General features: G+C 41.2%; 1 protein-coding gene across 7 annotated transcripts in view; it reads left to right on the top strand.

The window, feature by feature from the left end:
• The window catches only part of DGKH (diacylglycerol kinase eta), a 642,901-nt gene that overhangs the window by 331,848 nt on the left and 288,658 nt on the right, over positions 1-22,395 (top strand). For all 7 annotated transcript variants that reach the window (XM_063952870.1, XM_063952869.1, XM_063952867.1 and 4 more), the window contains one exon: positions 18,723-18,827. In XM_063952870.1, the coding sequence (XP_063808940.1) occupies positions 18,723-18,827 (105 nt within the window). The remainder of the gene's footprint in view (positions 1-18,722; positions 18,828-22,395) is intronic.

Below are 22,395 nucleotides of genomic sequence, written 5' to 3'. Positions count from 1 at the left end.
CCGGTCCGTAAGGTGGATAATTACCAGTTCCAGGTGAAGAACTGGCAGCGCTCAGTTCTTAAACGCTTTGGAAATCAGAAGAAAAATCCTTGGCTGCAGTCCCAAGTTCCTCCGCTCCTATCCAAACTCCGGATCGTCTGGTCCCCAGCTGCGGCACCCACGCGTTCCGACCCTCCACGGGGGTCTTTCTCAAGGTAAGCCGTGAAGCAGAATGAATCCATACCTCAATGGAGGTGTTTAAAAACCTCCCGCTATTTCATGCGTGAGTCTCTAAACAGTCTGAAACTACATGTCCCATGACTCCTTGCGCAAGGACCGTCATATCCTGTTTCCTGCACATCGCGTCTCGTTGTCATGGTGACGCGTGACGGGAAGCATTTCGGCTGTTTTGAATGAAAAATACAACATCTTAGTACTATTTCATAGAGTCTAGCTGTAAGATCTAAATAGTAGATTTATCTATTATATTCCGCCACCAATTTGCAAGAGACATGAAAATAAGCTATTGAGATCGGAGTGAAAAGAACAAAGGTAATATGAAGTATTAGAGGTAGATTCTAAGGGATGAAAGGAATATTCCCTAAAGGAACCACTTAATCTCAAAATCGGTATTTAAACCGCCTGGTTTTAGTGTTCCAAACCCATATATCCTTTTCATCTCTGTTTTTGCCAATTGGGTATTTGTATCCTTTTTTCTCCAATGTCCCTTAACATGCTGAATACCCATGAAGTGTTTTATATCCTTTGGGGAACAGTCATGATACCTGCGGAAATGGTCCGACAGGGCATGGCTCTCCAAGCCATTTTTAATATTTCTTAAATGTTCCCCTATACGGACCTTAAGAGGTCTAGAAGTTCTACCTATATAGGATAACCCGCAGCTACACTCAATGTTATAAATAACGTTTTTTGTGTGGCATGTAATAAACTAATTTCCCAGGTGTTATTAATTGTCACCTGGGAAATCTTACCAGTACTTTTTGTTTTAATGGCTTTACATCCCAAGCAGGTCCCGCACCTGAAAAAACCTTTCGTTTTTATCCATACCGAGGTTTTTAACAAGGGGAGGGCACTCCTTACTAGGTTTGTGCCAATATTGGGAGCTCGCCTATATATATATTTAGGTCTTTCTGGAAGATGCTTCCCTATGACCGGATCCTGCTTAAGGATTTTCCAATTCTTATTGATAGATTTTTCAACTCGTTTATGCTGTTTATTATAGGTAGTAATGAATGCCCATTCGTGATCTTTTGGTTTTTCCTATTTTTTGTTTGGTTTTTAATAAATCACTTCTGGGGATATTACTGACTTCTTCCTTTATTTTGCTAAGTTTCGAGACTTCATAACCACTCGCCTCAAACTTCTTGCACAATTGGTCTGCTTGTTCCAAAAACACTTTCCTTTGGGAACAATTCCTCCTTATCCTCCTAATTTGACCACCAGGGATCGATCCCAACCAATTATTATGATGACAGCTATCTATCCCTATGTAACATAAGGAATCGGTTGTTTTCGTGTAATTTTTTGAGGTTTTCAAACAATTAGAAGACAGAAGCACGTATCATAAACTAAGAGCAGATCCTACAGATAATACTATTGGCAGGTTACAACTCCTGGTGGAGAAATATAGCAAATTGGGTATTTTAGAGGAAAAAGAGGAAAAATTCCTGATCAATACAGAACCAGATATCCCTGTGCTGTATGTTTTACCCAAGATCCACAAAGACCCCCTGAACCCTCCAGGTAGACCGATTGTATCGGGTATAAATTCAGTAACTTCCAACATGTCTGAGTTTATAGACTTTTCTATTTGCAACCATTAGTGGTTTGTAATAAATCCCATTTGAAGGACACTACAGCAGTCCTTAATTTAGTGGAGAAGATAGAATGGCAGGACAACTATATATTAGTGACAGCAGACATAAGGGCACTATATACTATTATAGATCATCAAGAAGGGATTCTAGCTATTAGTAATTGTTTGAAGAAAAGCACCATAAACCATGGTCTACAAGAATTTCTAGTAGAAGTGGTGAAATTCATTTTGACAAACAACTATTTCGTTTTCAACGAACAGTTCTATATACAAAAAGTGGGGACCGCTATGGGCACCAGGTTCGCTCCAAGTTACGCTAACATCTTTTTGGGGCAATGGGAGGAAGCCCATATTTGGGGGGACCATCCCCACGGAGCGAACCTGGTGTCCTGGTCCAGGTATATAGATGATGTGCTGTTTATCTGGAAGGGGGAGGATGCCTCCCTATTGGAGTTCTGTACATATTTAAACAATAATTCTTCCAATATTGAATTTACCTTCCATAGCAGCAAACAATTAGTTAATTTCCTGGACATCTCTATTTATGTTGAAAATGGAACCCTCCAAACAAAAAATTACACGAAACCAACCGATTCCTTATGTTACATAGGGATAGATAGCTGTCATCATAATAATTGGTTGGGATCGATCCCTGGTGGTCAAATTAGGAGGATAAGGAGGAATTGTTCCCAAAGGAAAGTGTTTTTGGAACAAGCAGACCAATTGTGCGAGAAGTTTGAGGCGAGTGGTTATGAAGTCTCGAAACTTAGCAAAATAAAGGAAGAAGTCAGTAATATCCCCAGAAGTGATCTATTAAAAACCAAACAAAAAATAGGAAAATCAAAAGATCACGAATGGGCATTCATTACTACCTATAATAAACAGCATAAACGAGTTGAAAAATCTATCAATAAGAATTGGAAAATCCTTAAGCAGGATCCGGTCATAGGGAAGCATCTTCCAGAAAGACCTAAATATATATATAGGCGAGCTCCCAATATTGGCACAAACCTAGTAAGGAGTGCCCTCCCCTTGTTAAAAACCTCGGTATGGATAAAAACGAAAGGTTTTTTCAGGTGCGGGACCTGCTTGGGATGTAAAGCCATTAAAACAAAAAGTACTGGTAAGATTTCCCAGGTGACAATTAATAATAACACCTGGGAAATTAACCAGTTTATTACATGCCACACAAAAAACGTTATTTATAACATTGAGTGTAGCTGCGGGTTATCCTATATAGGTAGAACTTCTAGACCTCTTAAGGTTCGTATAGGGGAACATTTAAGAAATATTAAAAATGGCTTGGAGAGCCATGCCCTGTCGGACCATTTCCGCAGGTATCATGACTGTTCCCCAAAGGATATAAAATACTTCATGGGTATTCAGCATGTTAAGGGACATTGGAGAAAAAAGGATACAAATACCCAATTGGCAAAAACAGAGATGAAAAGGATATATGGGTTTGGAACACTAAAACCAGGCGGTTTAAATACCGATTTTGAGATTAAGTGGTTCCTTTAGGGAATATTCCTTTCATCCCTTAGAATCTACCTCTAATACTTCATATTACCTTTGTTCTTTTCACTCCGATCTCAATAGCTTATTTTCATGTCTCTTGCAAATTGGTGGCGGAATATAATAGATAAATCTACTATTTAGATCTTACAGCTAGACTCTATGAAATAGCACTAAGATGTTGTATTTTTCATTCAAAACAGCCGAAATGCTTCCCGTCACGCGTCACCATGACAACGAGATGCGATGTGCAGGAAACAGGATATGACGGTCCTTGCGCAAGGAGTCATGGGACATGTAGTTTCAGACTGTTTAGAGACTCACGCGCCGGGATTAATCATGAAATAGCGGGAGGTTTTTAAACACCTCCATTGAGGTATGGATTCATTCTGCTTCATGGCTTACCTTGAGAAAGACCCCCGTGGAGGGTCGGAACGCGTGGGTGCCGCAGCTGGGGACCAGACGATCCGGAGTTTGGATAGGAGCGGAGGAACTTGGGACTGCAGCCAAGGATTTTTCTTCTGATTTCCAAAGCGTTTAAGAACTGAGCGCTGCCAGTTCTTCACCTGGAACTGGTAATTATCCACCTTACGGACCGGCTTTGGATATCCCAGCTTTTTTAAAGTATTTTCACATGTTGCTGATACGCATGGAATGTATATTGTATATGCCTATTTGAGAACTTGTGACATAGTTCTCTCATTACATCGGTAATTACAATCAACTCACAGCCACGTGTATTTTAATGTTCAGTGTTGTAACCTATGTAGAAACGGTGTTTTATTTATTTATATATAATATCCTTGCAGGGATATTTTATGTCTAATTTTTGATTAAAAAAAACGGATTACACTATGGTATTTTTATCTTCTCTCTTGCAAATTATATGACATCTGACTGGGAGAAAAAACAAAGTTGCAAATACCATCAATCATATTGGAATAAGTATCCATTTTATATCATTGTCTGCGCTGGTGGAACTATCTCTCTACTTTTATATCTATTAACATCCCATCTTAAATAGAACTCCCATCTTAGTAAATTAACCCCAGGGTGTTATAAGGATTCAGTCTCTCTATGTCCCTCCTGTCGCTCCTTGGGATCTGTCTGTCATCTTATATACCCTGCAAGAGTCTCCATTTGAACCTCTTGAGTCTGTGGACCTTAAATGCCTTATGCTTAAGGCTAGTGTTTCTGTTGGCTATTGCCTCTGCTAGGAGGGTGTCTGACTTAGGCGCTTTGTCCTATCGTCCACCCTTTCTGATTTTTCACCGTGATCGGGCAGTTCTTCAAACTCGCCCTTGTTATTTACCTAAGGTGGTATCCTCTTTTCACCTTAACAGGGAGATTGTGGTTCTGGCCTTCATCGCTTCTGGTTGGTACTCCAAAGAAAGATCTTTGGACGTGAGGGTTGAGATTACCTAAAGGATAAAAAAGGGGCAGACTAGATGGGCCAAGTGATTCTTATCTGCCGTCAAATTCTATGTTTCTATGTGATATGGGCTCTCCGTATTTATGTGGAAAGGACTGCCTCTATCAGGAGGTCAGATTCCCTTTTTGTACTTTTTGGTTTTCACAAACGTGGCTGGCCTGTGAATAAGCAAACCTTGGCCAGATGGATTAGAATGGTGATTGCACAATCTTATGCACAGGCTGGGCTCCTTGCTCCTGCTGCTATCATAGCCCATTCTACTCTGTCGGTTGGGCCTTCTTGGGTGGCCCGCCGTGGCACATCCACAGAACAATTGTGCAATGCGGCTGCATGGTCTTCAGTGAACACCATTCATCATGTTCTATGCCTTTGATACTTCCGCCTCCCTGGATGCTTCCTTTGGATGCCGGGTTCTTGTGCCTGCTACACTGCGTCCCCTCCCATGAGGAACTGTTTTAGGACATCCTTGATGTTATTCCCTGTGGAATACCAGTGTACCCTGCTGCAGATAAGGAGATTTATGGTAACACCATTGTTAAATCTTTCTGCAAGGTACACTGGATTCCACAGGGCACCCACCCTGGCGCACTTGGCTTCTTTGGGTTTGTATGGCATTAGCCGCTGGTCCCCTCTCCTGTCGTGAGAATGTGGTTCTATGGGACTAACATCTACCGTCTCTTACCTGCTACTGCATTGGACTTGTTAACAAAACTGAGCTCCTGTGCTTGGAGGCGGGGCTATAGAGGATTCGGTGCAGTGCATCCTGGGAACAGTCAGAGCTTTAACCTGTTATTGCCTCGGATCAAGATCCAACTCTATACACCCCGATGTTATTCCCTGTGGAATCCAGTGTACCTTGCAGAAAGAGTAGTAGGAAGTGCTAAAACATGGTCTACGAGCAATTTGAATTTAATGGGTGTGGTATAGAAGTTAGTTAAACTATACAGTCATTAGATCGACCCCATATAGTCGACAGTCAAAAGGTGGATGGGGTCTGTTATAGTCAAATTACTTTCTAATAAATATTTAAAATGCCAGCTCTAATATATACTGCGGACGCCAGGCGCATCTTATTACCATGTGCTATGAATGTGCGCTGTACGTCGCAAAACACTACATCCCATGAGAGAAAACAATACACCCACACATTATCGGAGTTCCAAAGCTCATTGATGTATATATTTGTTATTAAAAGGATATGTATACATTATATCACATGTACAGTATATATATATATATATATATATATATATATATATATTTACATGGTTACAATTTACACAGTAAGCAGTTGTTACAAACTAATTCATTACAGACGCAGCGAGCATACAATTACCCTCTCTCTCAATGTACTTTATAATCGCTCCAGTTCTTCCATCTTTAGCTCTGCCTCAACACCAGCTAACAGCAGCATAGTATCACCAACACACCATCTCGCTCAGGACCCAGGAGAGTAATAAAACAGGAAACTCTTTCCTTGTGGGATCAGCTATACTCTGAGTCTGTTGGGGGCGAGCACAGATCTCTTGTTATTGGTCTAGGGGAGGGAACTTTCTCATTCATGATGAGTCATTGGTCAGTGTGAGGGCTTTTGTTCAACATTGCTGGTCTCTGGTTTCCTGTCCATCACATGCTCCTTTGAAAATCCTTTTGTTCCAGTAAAAATTACTTCATATTCCTATATTCAATCATAACTAATTGTTGCAATGAGCTACAACTTAATCACAGGCACCAAATCGACACACACATTCTGCCGATCATCCTGACACCATGCATGACATGCCCATCTTGCTCCGCTCCAACAATACACATACATGACGTTATATTCCATTATATAATTTGAAACCTTATGATGTCTGGTGCTTGATATGTTTAAATTTATGTGCTGTATGAAATATGTGTTGAATATATCTTTGTGTCATGTCTGTGTAAATGTGTATGTTACTATATATTGCTGTGTTCGCTGCACGTATTTGCAAGCATAGCAACTTATGATGTGTGGGGTTTGTATGTTCTCTCTATGTAATATTTTTTACTTCGACAGGTCATAAGGTCGACACCAGGGTTACTGAAGTTAAGTTTGTGACATGGACAGAAAATGAGGCAAAAGTTGTAAAAGCATTAAAACAATAAAAACCGTGTCGACCTTTTGACTGTTGACCATATGGGGTCGACCTGATGACTATCTTTTAACTGTCTATATAATGGCAGATTCAGTTGCATGCGGGATACGTCTCTCCGATGGTTTCTGCTTGCAGCCTTTGGTGGTCTGAGCAGAAAGCAAGCTACTGTAATTGTGTTAGTGTCTTATTGAATCTGCACCCTACTATGTGTTTTTTTTTTTTTTTACTCAATTAAACTTTACTAGAGTTAGTAGCTGCCATATTTTGGCCAAGTCTTCATAAAGTTATTTTATTCATGTCTGAAATTATTTCACCGATTTAATCGTCTTCCTGAAATTGTCTGTAATAATTAAAAATAATCCAAATAAGAGGTGGTTCTGCTGATTTTACTGTAGAGTGCATATTTTCTTGATATTGAGAATCAAGAAGTGTCAGTTAATACAAGATGCACATAAGTATAGTAACACTGCGTTTAACTTCACCCGTTACCGATTTATAAGGCTCTTCTGCGCAGAACTGTATTGATATATTATTCTCATAGCTATAATAACTTATCCAGGCCAAACTATGAAAATCAGTCTACTTTGATAACTTCTTTTATAATGAACTGTTTTTGTTCTTTTTCCTTTTTTTTTTATGTAAATCTATTTCTCCTTTTTTCTTTTTTCTTTTTTTAAACCCTTTAATTGTATAAAAGAAGTTTTTGATTTTCACCAGCCTCTTGCTATAGTCACTACACTATGGAAAGCAAAAGTTTGAAGCGTTCCTATTAATGTGATTTTGATTCTCCTATGTTCATTGATGTAAAGCCAGCAACTAGCTGCAGCCAGCACCTCTAGCACTGTATGAAATAGCCATTTACTTTTCATTACTATCTTCCCAGAGAACATTTCCTGCGCTTGAATCTAGAATGCACCTATTGGCCTGCTTTTGTGTTCAGTATCCAGTTACTGTATATTAGAATGGAGCTGATACTGCGGCTACCTTAATGTATCTGGTAGTGATTATTTGTACCACATGTACTTTACTGCTTTGTAAAGTAGCAGGCTTGTGTTTGTATTTATAAGCCCAGTCCCTGGAATTAAAGCCACATGGTATTAATGTACTTAAGGCACCTATTTGTTCATGGAGCATATGTAATTCATTGTCCCAGCCCATATTTGAAAATAATAATCTTAATGGTGTGTTTAATGACTGGATCTTGCCCTTCCACAAATGGAATACTTAGCTTTGATTATTTTGCATGTTGATTAATGAAAGTGGATGAAACTGTCGTTTTGCTCTCTGCAATGAGCCTGGAACTGTACGATCATGTTGATAGAAAGTGCAGTAATCAATAGCTGACAACCTTTTGTTCAGTTTCTGATTTGAATCCGTATTCAATTAATTGGGTTCTCTTACAGTTTTTGAATGGGAGGAATATGTCTTACATCTGTATGCTCTTTTTACTAGAGAACCATTGCGTTGTATGCAATTTTATTTACTAGTTTTATGTAAAACAATATTATAATCCTATGTAATATTATACATGGATAATATCCACTAGCAGATATAGGGGGGTATTCATTTAGTGCCATATTTTTCGTCTAGCCAAAAAAACGGTACTAATTCATCCTTGTGTATTCAGTTGTGGGTGTTTTTTGTCCGGTTTTGAATCACTTTTCGCCCATGCCTTTTTGCTTTTTTTTTTGTTGCATGGGCGAAATTGGACCCAAAAATGGGCGAAAATGCCTGCAAATTTGACAAAACACCTGGATCGGCGGCAAATTCTCCTATCCACGTAGTTTTCGCCTGTGCCAGATTTTTCGACTACTTGAAAAACGGCACGGGTATTGAAGAGGTCTAATGTAAATTCGACCTAAAAACAGGCGAAAAGTGCAGTTTTTTTCAACTGGTTCAAAAAAACTGCTCTAATGGAATACCCCTAATAGGGGTGAATTCAAGTAGCCCTGAAAATGTAATTGCTGGGAAAAACAGGGATAGTCTTCAGCTTTTTCGTTCTATTCAATTACAGCCCTTTTTTTGCGCCTATTACATCTTCTGTATTTGTGTGAACACATAGGTCTGTGAATTTATCATGTATTCTATGTGTTAACACTGACAGATTCACAAAAAGAGGTTACTTAACGGGGATTTTTTTTCCGGAGCCTGTTAAAGTCCCGAAAAAAAAAAAATCCCTGATAACAGCTGCTGACGATCTGCATTCGGGACTAATTGGTTAGTTTTGGGGAATCGATTAGCTTGCGGCAAAATACCATGGCTAATTGATTTCCCTCCATAGTCTAAAAGAAATTGGAGGAGTTGTGGGTAGAGATCTGTAACTGACCCCCCTCCATGCCTCCATCATTAATTTCACTGTAATATTGTGCGGTTACCATAACATTACATATAAACCCGTATTGCCAGAAGGGGCAGTTTCCATTATTGCTTCCTGCTTCGCCTCTTATCAATAAGTGCCACTAAAGTACATCTCACTTAATATTGTCAAGTGATCTGAATATCATGATAGTCTTCATTCTATGCTGTTTTAGTGGGGCGCCATGCCCTGCCCAATTTAAAAACCCTAAAATGCAACCTGCCCTTATGACGGCGCCACGCTGAAACAGCCTGCGGACGGCCGTTCTCACCTGCGGGCTGCAGTGTCCCACAGGGTGGAAAGTTGCGGTGAAACGATCAGTCAGATGAATAGATGGTATGCGCAGTATCTGTTCATGCTGCTGGGAGAGCTTTGGGGCTCCTTGAGTGCTGGGCACGCCCCGCCTATGGTGATGAAAAGGGGACGTGTTTTAAAATACTATACTCTCATGGCTGTCTTACATTTCTTAGTGTACTTTCTCTGTCTCCTCTCATGATTCCACCTCTCAGCCTTTTCTACTCACAGTAGGTGTACCCCAATGTTGTGTTCTTGGACCTCTCTTCTTCTCCTTCTATACGTCCTTTTTAGGTGAGCTCATCAGCTCTTTTGGCCTCCAATATCATCAGTATGCTGATAATCCGCTAATATACCTCTCCTCACTCATATCTCCAGCGTCTCTCTGATACTTCTTCCTGGATGCTCCAGCACTTTTTTAAACTTGTCATGTCTAAGATTGAGCTGATCATCACCTTCCTGAGCAGCCTCTCTTGACAGCACCTCCATATCTCTAGCCCACAAGTACACTGTCTTGGAGTTATCCTTGACCCTACCTTCTCCTTCAAACCATCCACTCAGTACCTTTTGCAATCCTGCTGTTTAGATCTCAGAAATATTTCCGAGATCAGACCCTTTCTCAGCCTGGAGGCAACTATGATCCTCATTCACTCACTGGTCTTCTCTATACTGGACTACTGAAACCTCCTCTTAACTGGCCTCACTGTCTAACACCTTTCTTCATTTTAATCTAATCTCCAATGCAGCTTATCTTCCTCTCTGACCGTATCTCTCCTCACACTCCTGCCCACTTTGCTCCGCAAACAAATGTTTCTCCTTCCAACAAATTACTTTTTCCCACTCTTGCCTCTGTGCTGCTCCCCACCACTGATATTCTCCCCCTCTTCCTCCGTTTCTTTACCTCTCTACAAAGATTCAGATGTGCTCTCAAACCCCACTTCTTTATCAAAGACTTTCAGCTCTCCTCCTAACCCACTGCTCCACGCTCCTCTTTTCACTAGCTCTTTTTCTGTCCATCTGCATCTCCACTTTAGAATACAGTAGCTCTCATGAGCAGGACAGTCTTCTTTCATGTGCTTTTCCTTCCCTCAATTATACCATGGTTTCCTCCCCACTGGCAACAACCCTTTGGGTGCTGCTTATTTGTGTATTATGACTGCTGATGCCGCAATGTTTATAAACCTTGTAGTCAATGTTCTGTTTTGTACTGTAGAACTTTTTTGTTTTGCTGCTGTCTATGTACTTTTTAGGCACTGGCACCATATAAATAAAGGATAATTCTAGTAGTAATGCAGAGAAAACCCAATTTTTATTGTTGTATTTACATAATCAGAGCATTATCTGTGGTTCTGTGATGAAAAACACAGAAAGAAACAAAGAATTTAAATGCCACCTCCTCCGCCCACCTACTGTGCAAGGGAAGTGATGTGCTCTTGCAGCAGGCACGTGTTCATGAAAGTATACAATGGGTAGAGGGGCACTGATCATTTGCTAACTAAATTGCTTGCTGGAAGGAGCTAACCCAGTTTGAAAAGAATATTATCGTAGGCTGCGAAATGTCATGTTTCCAGGGCCACGCTGGACTAGGTATACAAAGAATTGGGTAACTCTGATGGACCGGCCAGCTCAGAGTTCAGATCTTAACCCTATTGAGAACCACTGGGACGAATTGGAGTGACTGGTGTGTTCTAGACCGTCTCGATTTTCTTTAGTGTCGCAGTTGGTCACTGTACTTAAGGCGGAATGGAAAAACATACCGCCTGCTGTTGTCTTGAAACTTGTGGACAGTTTGCCAAGAAGTGTCTGCAGTAATCACTGCATGCGGTGGACCTACAGTGTACAGACTTCGATAAAATCTTACTGATCTATTTGCTGTCAGTGTCTAATCACTTTTGTCTACATACAGTAGTGTACTTTACTCTGCAGTCAGAGTCATGCAGGTGTTGGCCAAATGGTATTATATCCCTCAGCGCATCTTTGTGTTGCTGCCCCTGAATAAAATAAAAAATGTTCCTACATGACAGGGGGTAGGGGGCACGTGCTTTGGTACCCCTTCTCTGAAACCGCCTATTGCTGTTTGAATTTAAACATTTAGGGGTATATTCAATAACTGTCGGAAGCTGCATTAAGCCTGGAGAAGGGATAAAGCCGTGATAAGTGCAAGGTGATAACGCACCAGCCAGTCAGCTCCTAACTGTAATTGTTCATATCTGTAATGATTGGCTGGTGCGTTATCACCTTGCGCTTATCAGTTCTTTATCCCTTCTCCAGGTTAATACATTTTACCCTCAATTTGGGTTACAATGAGGTATTTATAGACTGAAGGAATTGGTAGACAATAAGGAAATAAAAATGTATTTTTACTACAGAAGATGTAAAGGGAAGATGTAAAGACAGACAGGTGGAAGATATAATGAATAATCACTCAGCAAAGACTGGTAGGCACTGCAAGTAACGGCATATGTTTTACTACTATACTGTCAACATAGTACTTTGTATACTGTTCATTTGAGTCTTATGGTTTCCTGGAATGTAGTAGTTATCCATTAGTATGCTCTACAACATTGTTCACTGTGGTAAACCGTACATGCTCATTAGTGAAACTGGTGTTACATTGCTTTTTTTTTTTTTAAACTTTTTTTTTTTTAAACTTTTTTAAAAAAAGGACAGACTAGATGGGTCAAGTGATTCTTATCTGCCATCAAATTCTGTGTTTGTAGGTTTATTGACTCTTCTGTGTTCTGGCTGATGACCTGTCTATTGGAAAAAAGAACAAGATTGTAATAAAAAATGCATTTGGCACCATGCTAATGAGGAAAGAATGGTTAGTTGCATTAAGTATTTATTGGGAAGAAAAATATCTGCTATTAATGAGTTGGCCACTGGCTGAAAGAAAGCAGAAAGAAAATGCAGCCCAAAAATCAGTCGTAGTTTCTCAGCTAGTTGGAGCTGGAAAATTTAAAGCGACACTAACTTTCAGTGTAAAGCCTTGCTTTGGCTGTTAATACCGCTTTAAATACTCAGCTTTAACCCGCTGAGAAGCAGCAGAATTATACAGTAGCCCGAAGTTTGTTTGTGTTGTGTTTGATTTGATTGTTGTGGCCTTTGTCCTCTCCCAGTTTGAACACTAAAAGACCAAACACTGTATCAGACATTATCATATACTGTACATGTATATTATTTATCATAATAATTGTATACATTTTATAGGACCTTAGGCTCTTAGAGAAAATAAATATATCTAACACAATTGGATTAGGGCTGGGGGCTATAAGAGAGGAATTCAATTAACTGCGGTAAAATCTTTGTTTACCGTGGTTTACATCATGCATACCGTGTGGCAATTTTGCTAACCACGTGTACACATAGGCTTGCGCACAGGCACCCTCTAATGTCCGGCACCTCCCACGTGCCAAGCCTGATAAAGCAGCACAGAGTCAAAGAAGATCATCGCGACCTGCAAAACGCAGCCGAGCCCAGTCTGCGGTAGAGCTGCTCATTGCTGTCTGTCACTGTGCCTTCATCCGCCCTCCGCGGACAATATACACTGTATTAGTATGCTTGCTGTGTACTGTATACTTTAATGGCCACACAGGGAAGACTGACATCAGGCTCTTCCTCGCGATGTGACGTGTTGATGGCACACCGCTCGCCCTCCCTCCCTGCTTGCCCGTGCTCTCCTCCTGGCTGCCCACGCTCTCAGTCCACGAGTGCCCTGCCATTGGTCCAGGCAGCGTTTCTTCCCAGGAGGACTCTGAGCCGCCTCTGGAGTGGGCCTGAGACAAATCAGCTGACTCTCACTGTCTGTGTCACTGAGACAGCTCACGGTGTGCTACAGCCTGGCCTGCAGCTGCTCCTGCTGCAGGGGAAAGTGAGGGCCAGGCCAGCTATGGGCAATAAAATTCCGTAGTATTTACAGTAGTACAGCCATGATAGTTACCCAACCAAAAAAATAGATCTGTGGGTGCAGTGTGCACAGTGTACTCTTGAGGAATATATTTATGTAACCCTTCTTTTCTTTTTTTAGATTTCATTATTTTTCCTGAGTGCATAAATTATTTTTTTTTCTGGTGGGGGGAAGGCGACTTCATGTGTACCGTATATACACGTTTTTCCCCCCTGGCTGACCTGGCCTGGCCAAATACAGTAAGTTTTATGCACTCATGAAGAAAAACCTAAAAAGAAAAGAAGGGTTACATTATGTAACCCTTTTTTTCTTTTTAATATATATATTGGATTGAATGCCACGGTGCCCTCCTTATGGGTGTTATAAAAATGCAATGGTTCCCTAGGATGGAACTGGCATGCCCCCTTTCCTCTAGAAGAAGCCAGGCAGCACTCAGCGGACTTGATGAAGAAAAATATTTTTTTAGTACATCAAAATGTGAATAAAAGCACAGTTTGCCGATGTTTCAATGCCAAGCAGGACGTCTTATTCAAGGCTCTATGCTGCGGCACAAACAAAAAAACACACACACACACACACACACACACACACACACACACACACACACACACACACACACACACACACACACACACACACACACACACACATTATGTACTAGCTGTGCCAAGCATTCAGTACTTTCCTGAGTGCACCTAGTGTCTATAGGTGCACTCAGGAGACTACTGAATGCATGGCTCAGCTAATTTTATATATATATATATATATATATATATATATATATATATATATATATATATCTCTAACCTTTCTAATTTATTTTTGTAATCTATTTTTTTCATGTGCATAAATTCTTAAATCAAATTCCCTATATTATTTAGTTTGCAATGAGTACCGATATATGGTGCTAGACACGCCCCTCCAATCATGCACCCTTTAATAAAATGTGCTGCGCACGCCTATGCGTGTACATATGCACACTCCCATATTACGCACAATTCAGTTGTGGAAGGCTTATCCTGGCGATCACTATGATGTTAGCCGTGTTAAATGTTGGTGGAAAATATGGGGGAAATCAAAGCAAAGTATTTGGGGCTTTTACGAAGTGTCAAACGGCTGATTTTTGCATTTTGTAATAAAGTTATAAAGTATAGAATGTAAGTGTTTATTACTTTTGTTTAATGCATATTTGTGTGGAATTGGGCTTCTATTGTAGTATGTGTGCTGGAGAGTCTCGATCAGTTCATCTAATTTTCACCCAGGTATCTAAATGCACTCATCAGATATTTTATTTACCTGCCTTTGCTGCTGAAGGAATGCTTATTCAGAAACCCACATTTTGATGTTTCTCCATGTTCAGGGTAATAGTTTTTCCACTTGATATTTCGTAGCAGACCTATTCAGCCGTTATGCCACCCACGTTTTAGTGTATTAGAATTAGCTTTTACATGATTTGTTTCCTGTTTTGGCTGTAATGAGCGCCTTATTACATTGCAGAACATGCTTAATTGTATTATATCCGTTACTTCACTTTGTTAAAAAAAAAAAAAGGCTTTCTTGTCTCGTTCTTTGGCCATACAGCTCTATAATTTTTGCAACTAATGACTGTACTTAATGTTATTTTTAACAGTGAAGAATAGTTTGTTTTTTTCTATTATAGTCTGTTTTACATTTTAGATATCAGGTCTGTAAATTTTGCTTGGCCCATCCCCCAACTTTCCTTTGTCAATTCATGTGTATCTAAAACTAAAAACATATAAATAATTCAGCACTCAGTTGATCCCATATTATACATGGTGCCTGCAGCATGGCAGTATATATGTATAAAACAAAGAGCAATTGTCAGCTCTGGTTCCTTAGTATTGCAAATCTGGTTAGCAAAATTTACAGAATGGGGCATTCAGAATCTGCGCTCAGCAACAAATGTGGGCAAAATCTGCCTATGCCAGTCAGTGTGCAGAAGCCACTAGAGCAGGTCTCGGCAGCTTCCACGTCTAATTGAATCTGCCCCATAGTGTGTATATTTATACTGAGTTGAGATGTTATCACTACCATGTCCTTTTATTCTAAGGTTTAACACACTCCCAGCTGTAAATGAAATGTATAATCAATCACCTTGAATCTCTGTGACTTTATATGGTCATTGGAACTAATTAATGATTTATCTTTTATTTATGTGGCGCATCAAGTGTCCTTATTGTCATACAGAAAAAAATGACAATTAAACACACACAATTCAATATAAAAAGGTACAAACGCAAAAAAATAAAAATGTGAATGCGAAATATGTTGAGAACTGAGTGACTGTATAAATTTGTATTACTCAATGGCTCTGTGCCATGATTGGATGAGCAGACAGAAAGAATCAGAGTCAGTGACTTTATCACTGGTTGCACATTGTTATGTAGACCGTTATACTGCAGAGAGGGGATATGAGGATGGAGAGTCGACTCCAGCGGGTAGTATTCATGTGAACGACGGTCACATGACCTACCCCAAAATCCTGCCCAGTCACTATCCCGACGGTCGGCATGCTTCCACTCGTATGTGTCCATGACACCCATAGAGTGGGAATAGAACCCGTGGCGACCGCAGGTCGCCACCGAGCCCACAGCGTGGCGAGCCCCTCCCCGCCGGGATCCCGGCATCAGTATGCTCACCAGCGGTCCGGAGGCCATCGTTCAGCCATACCTCACCACACCCGTCTCACAATATAATGGCTGGTACAGTGTCCTAGTAGCGCGGCTGTGTGACATTATTAGCATTGCATGAAATGACATGGCTTTAAAACACGAACCGCCCTGTGTGAAAAATGTATGTCCCCTTCCGCCTTGAGAATATGGCGTATTCACAGAAGATGTACAGTATGGCTCATGGGCAGGTGTCAAAGTCTTAATTGCCTTTTGCCATGCACCTATTTCCAGTGCCAATGCCAGAATTCTGGTACGGGTGGCTGTTGAGCAAGATGCTGAAATGAATTCAGGGTAGGGTGGGTCATTGATGATATTATTTGTTAACAGTTTCTTATAACGTAGAATAATCCGTTGCGCTTTACAATTGGAACAACAGTAATAGAACAAAACTGGACCAAGGGAAATAAAGGAAATAGAGCGATATAGCTGTGAAAAGACCCTGAATTTGCTGATAAGGGTAAATAAAAATGACTTGTAATATGCAGTTTTAAGCAATGCAAAATATTGAGCTTACAAAGAAGACCATGGGCATCCATAAATAAAAATAGCACAGAATTTCCTCTTTATTTGCTTCACATGTATTGAGGTGGGGGTGATGGTAAAATGTTATCTGGAATTTAGGGAAGTTGGGTGGGTTGAAGTGTTGCTTACAAAGTACATATTACTGGTACTTCTTCACATTACTTTTATACTGCATTGCGGTGACGAGATTTTATTTGATCAAATGTGGTTGATTAAAATGAAATACTGTAGAGAAAATTTGCACTTCGCCTGCATTATGAGTTAAGTAGAAATCAGTTTATAGTTCAGCAATCTGTATTAAAGAACTCTGCATTCAGCCTCATGCTTTTATATGGATATGTATCACTTCTGTAGATTGTAAACATTTCTCAACTGATACGCATTTTTTAAAAAATTATGTATTATTTTTTTTTACTATAATGTTTTGCAACAATAACATGACTAAACATGTGTGCTTTCCTGCACTACAGTACCACACACGTACTGTCCCCTTCTAACCCCAGATATTAAGTATGCTAACACAGAAAAATAATGGCACAATTTTGCTAAAATAAATACATTTAGTGTTAAACCAGTTTCTTAAAAACATTGTTAGAGGAGTACAGTCTATAGCGGAGGGTCTCAAACACTGTCCCGTAAGGCCCCCTAACAGTCCAAGTTTTAGGGATATCCCTGTTTGTGCACAGATGTTATAATTAAACTGACTGATGATCTAATGGTTACCTGTGCCTGAGCATAGATACTGTTGGAGTGCCTTGAGGACAGTGTTTGGGAACCTCTGGTCTAAAGAGTTGGGAAAAAAGGTATTAGAATGATTGTATTAAAGATTCATAGCCTAGTGGTAATTCATGTTTATGTTACACTGTCCAATTCTTTCTGCAGAATTGCCACTTGGTCAGTGGGTGGGTAATACATTCCCACTCAAACTGAAGAACAAAGTGTAAAGAAACACAAACTTCCCATGTTATGTATTGTAGTTTTATTATATTCCGATCTCTCAGTATCTTGAGCCGTATCATTAGGAAGAGGCATTGTGTTACAGCCTGTGCTCTTGTAGCTCATCTCACGGGTTGACTTCAATCTTTATTTATGAATGCACATGACTCTAGAGAACAAATCATAAGGAAATAGTTTTCACACTTTAAAGTCAGCGTATGTCTTCTATTCAGGCAGAAGGTGAAAAGATGCTCAGTATATTTTTTCCGTAGCTTGCTTGCTTGCTTCTGTCAGGGCCCTCCCACGCACTTTTCTGTTGAATCCGTCCCTCTTGCAATATTGCAGAGCCCCATTTCTAGTTTTGATGTGATTTATCCTCATTAACACCCTGCTGTAACTGGTGACGAGGCGTGATAAACTCTGCGAAATATGCATCTTCACATCCTACAGCTAGAAAAGTGGAACAGCGCTAACTTCATACTAAAATGTACAAATAAACTAAAACTGCGCTTTATCATTTTATGATTTAAATGTCATTAAATCAAAGGTTTCTGTGATTAATAAAATGACTGTAGTTTAACAAATGTGATGGTTCCTGTTTTCATGAGGCTAATGGGAGAAGTAAAACTAATGCAATAGTGCTAGAACTCCAATGTATTCCAGTGATTGATTTTCTTCCTGCATCTTTTGTCACACTAGTCCACTTAGATGGAAGACCAGTCTGCATGTTTTAGTATGACTTTTCCTAGCCACAGAGACAAGTAACCACACAACTTCTCCATCAGAAGCCTCAAGAGTTGTATTAGAAATTTCTCTTCTCTGTCTTTTTCTTTCCTGTAACCAAATCTGCTAATGAGTCTGCTGGGATCAGGATAAATCTTGCCGAGGTTTACGCTGAGATGAAAGTGGACTATTTTCCTCACTCTCGCACACTATTCTTTTCCATCAAGGCAATATGCAAAGCTTAAATGATTATGCAGCCTTGGAGAGCATCTGATCAGTGCGAATGAAGCACGCTCCCTGGATTTCCATGCTGCTTCCACAGTCGCTTGTAACACAATCTCTCGCTTAGTGCTGGGCGATCGGCAGTCCGTTTTATTTTCATTATTATCCTTTTTGTTTACACAGATAATCACTCCTTTTAGAAGGCTCATATTGTGTGCAGAAAACAGGAAAGAAATGGAAGATTGGATCAGCTCATTAAAGTCTGTGCAATCCAGAGAGCATTATGAGGTAGGCACATTCTTCTTGTGTTGTAATGAAACTTGTGTGATGATTCCAGCAGTGTATTTCGACAGATAATACTGGCCCTAACAGCAGGATGCTAATTTAAGTGCATTCAGGGGTAGAAGGGCCATATATCTTATAATTATAATGTTCCGTGGAAGGCTAAAGAAATGTCTAGATCACAATATTAGGATATACAACTGATTTATACCAGTATGCTTCTGACAGTACAATATCAGCAAGTACAATATCAGCCATAAGAAACTATTTTAGTGTGCATGATCTGTTGAAACCGGTTACATTTTGGTAATTTTGGTAATTTGGTCAATTATTTGTGTAAAACCTAATCATGTTTTAGCTTTGTTAATTTCATTCTGTAGAGCCATCTAACATGTTATATATGCTGTTGGAATAAGATGTACAGCTTCTTAACATGTACACAGTTGTAAATGCATATCAATTGACAGGGGGCATTGAAACGCTGGCATTTACCAAAATATTCATATGTATTTTGATATGTTATAAATTCTACATTCAATCCACAAATCACACGCTCCTTAAAGAAGTCATTTAAAATGCTTGTGTGGGGGCTGGAATTAACTGCTTTTACAGAGTTTCCACATAGTAAGTGTCCTTCAAATAGATGGAGGTTCTGGGTTACTTACACGCCCACCTGCCCGCACTTGCTTGTACACTAGAAGACCAGTTGTGCATAACTGGTGAAATTATGTAGCAATGGAAATAATACTGTTCTAGCAATGGATGTTTTTGTGATCGAATGCTTGCCACATGCAACACTATTAGATTATTTGACTAATAATTGCAAAGTTTTGACCCAAATTAAACCCATATAAAACTATTTGATCTTATTGAAATCAATGAGATTGTTATTGGACATTTTGAAAATGTGGCTGTATGATGAGCTCAGGGGCCCGCTGTTGCCCTGTGCCTGCTAACCACACACTACAGACACCAAAAGTGATCCAGCTGCTCCACCTGAGTGCTTATATGGTTTTGTCACACCTACTCTCCATATTGGTTCTGACCCTGCTTCAGATTAGCAGGATCGTATTGTGTGTGGCCAGCTTAGAAAACAAGTTTTCTCTAACGTCCTAGTGGATACTGGGATGACACTAGTACCATGGGGTAAAGATCAGGGTCCATTGGAGCCTGGCACATTATGAAATCATACGTGACTGCTGGCTCCTCCCCTCTATGCCCTCCATCAGACTCGGTTTAGAAAAATCTGCCCAAGGAGCCGGGTGCATTCCTTTGGAGCTCCAGAGAGTTTTCTTCAAAATTGTATTTAGTTTGATTGCCAACCAGTGCTGCCTGAAAAAAACAGTCTGCCTGCGTCGTGGGAATTTAGGGGGGGAGGGGCCCGAACCAACTTCCTTTAGAGTCAATAGTTTATATCCCCGCTGACAGGACACTAAGCTCCTGAGGGGCTGTTTCACATTCCCCCAGGGTGTGCGCACACGCCGGCAGCATGCCGCCACCCCTAACAGATGCTGAAGTAAGAAGACGCGGTGCGGTGAGAGATTACAACGGGGCCCTGGTTACCTGGGGACAAATGGCGGCATTAGGGCGCAGCGGTCACCGGGCTGCGGTTCCCGCTGTGGACCCCAGACTGACGCTAACACAAAGGGGTTATTAAGTGCCTCTTTTTTTTTTTTTTTTTTTCACATATTCTGTATTTTACAGCCAGTATAATATGGAAGGGACCGCGCACCATTGAGGGGGCAGGGCTTTCTGGAGAGTGGGACCAGAGGCTGAAAGGCGCCATTTCCTGCTGCTGCAGACTGCCAGGCTGCATGCTGGAGCTGCTCCTCCACAGAACCCACTGAATCACCAATTGTACTGGTACCAGGGGGTTTTATAGAGAGGATGGGAGCATATTAACAGCGGTGACAGTGCTGCTGTGTTAAAAATAAATAAATAAATAATAATAAAAATAATAAATAAATAAATAAAAAAAATATATATATACAGGTGTGTGTGTGTATGTGTATATATATATATATATATATATATATATATATATATATATATATATATATATATATATATATAATGTGTATCTCCCAAAGCAAGTGCACTCACTACTTTTTCAGTTCCAAAACCGTTATTTTATTCAATTCAATCTGCAGGTACAGTTGTATCAATTCATCATCTTCATAAACATGTCCATATAGGCAGGGGTTAAAGTGAGCCGGAACGGGGCGGAACTGCGTTCCGTCAGTCCCACTTGGAGACGGAGCGCAGTTCCGCCTCCCCCAGCTCACCTAACCCGATGTCCCGGCGCTGCAGGGAGATGCCGGGCGGCCACTATTATCAGCGGCGCCCGGCTCTCCCCGTACAGCGGCAGCCGGAGGCAGGAGCTCAGTACTGAGCTCCTGCCTCCGGCTCTGTCAGTACGTGCTATGGGAGAGACGTCATGACGCCTCTCCCATAGTGCCGAGGAGCGGGCGCTAAGAGAGGACTGCGGTGGGAGCAGGGCTTGGTAAGTATGGTGCCTCTCCCCCCCCCCCCTCCCATATGTGCACTACTAGCGGCGCTGTTATTGGGGGGTATATACTGCTGGGGGCAAACTACTGGGGGGCTATACTGCAGAGGGGCAAACTACTGGGGGGCTATACTACAGAGGGGCCAAACTACTGGGGGACTATACTACAGAGGGGCAAACTACTGGGGGGCTATACTACAAAGGGGAAAACTACTGGGGGGCTATACTACAGAGGGGCCAAACTACTGGGGGACTATACTACAGAGGGGCAAACTACTGGGGGGCTATACTACAGAGGGGCAAACGACTGGGGGGCTATACTACAGAGGGGCAAACTACTGGGGGACTATACTACAGAGGGGCAAACTACTGGTGGGCTATACTACAGAGGGGCAAACGACTGGGGGGCTATACTACAGAGGGGCAAACTACTGGGGGGCTATACTACAGAGGCAAACTACTGGGGGATTTACTACTGGGGCAAACTACTGGGGGGCTTTAATACTGGGGACAGACTACAAAGGGGCAAACTACTGGGGGGCTATACTACAGAGGGGCAAATGACTGGGGGCTATACTACAGAGGCAAACTACTTGGGGCTTTACTACTGGGGCAAACTACAGAGGGGCAGACTACTGGGGGGCTATACTACAGAGGGGCAAATGACTGGGGGGCTATACTACAGAGGCAAACTACTTGGGGCTTTACTACTGGGGCAAACTACAGGGGGGCAAACTACTGGGGGGGCTTTAATACTGGGGACAAACTACAAAGGGGCAAACTACTGGGGGGCTATACTACTGGGGGCATTACTACAAGGGGGCAAACTACAGGGGGGCTGGGGCAAACTACTGGGGGCATTAATAACGGGGCTAAACTACATGGGGCAAAACTACTGGGGCCATTACCACTGGGAGGCTAAACTAAAGGGGGGGGGGGTAAATTACTGGGGTCATAACTGCAGGGGCATTACCAGTGGGGGCATGACTACTGGGGCTAAACTACAGGGGGCTAAACGACTGGGGGCATTACTACAGGCAACATTACTACTGGGAGCAATACTACACA

The sequence above is a fragment of the Pseudophryne corroboree genome, chromosome 2 (assembly GCF_028390025.1).
Source record: "Pseudophryne corroboree isolate aPseCor3 chromosome 2, aPseCor3.hap2, whole genome shotgun sequence".
In the NCBI taxonomy this organism is placed as follows: Eukaryota; Metazoa; Chordata; class Amphibia; order Anura; family Myobatrachidae; genus Pseudophryne; species Pseudophryne corroboree.
Note: the sequence above shows the minus strand (reverse complement) of the source record. Positions and strands in the feature narration are given on the sequence as shown.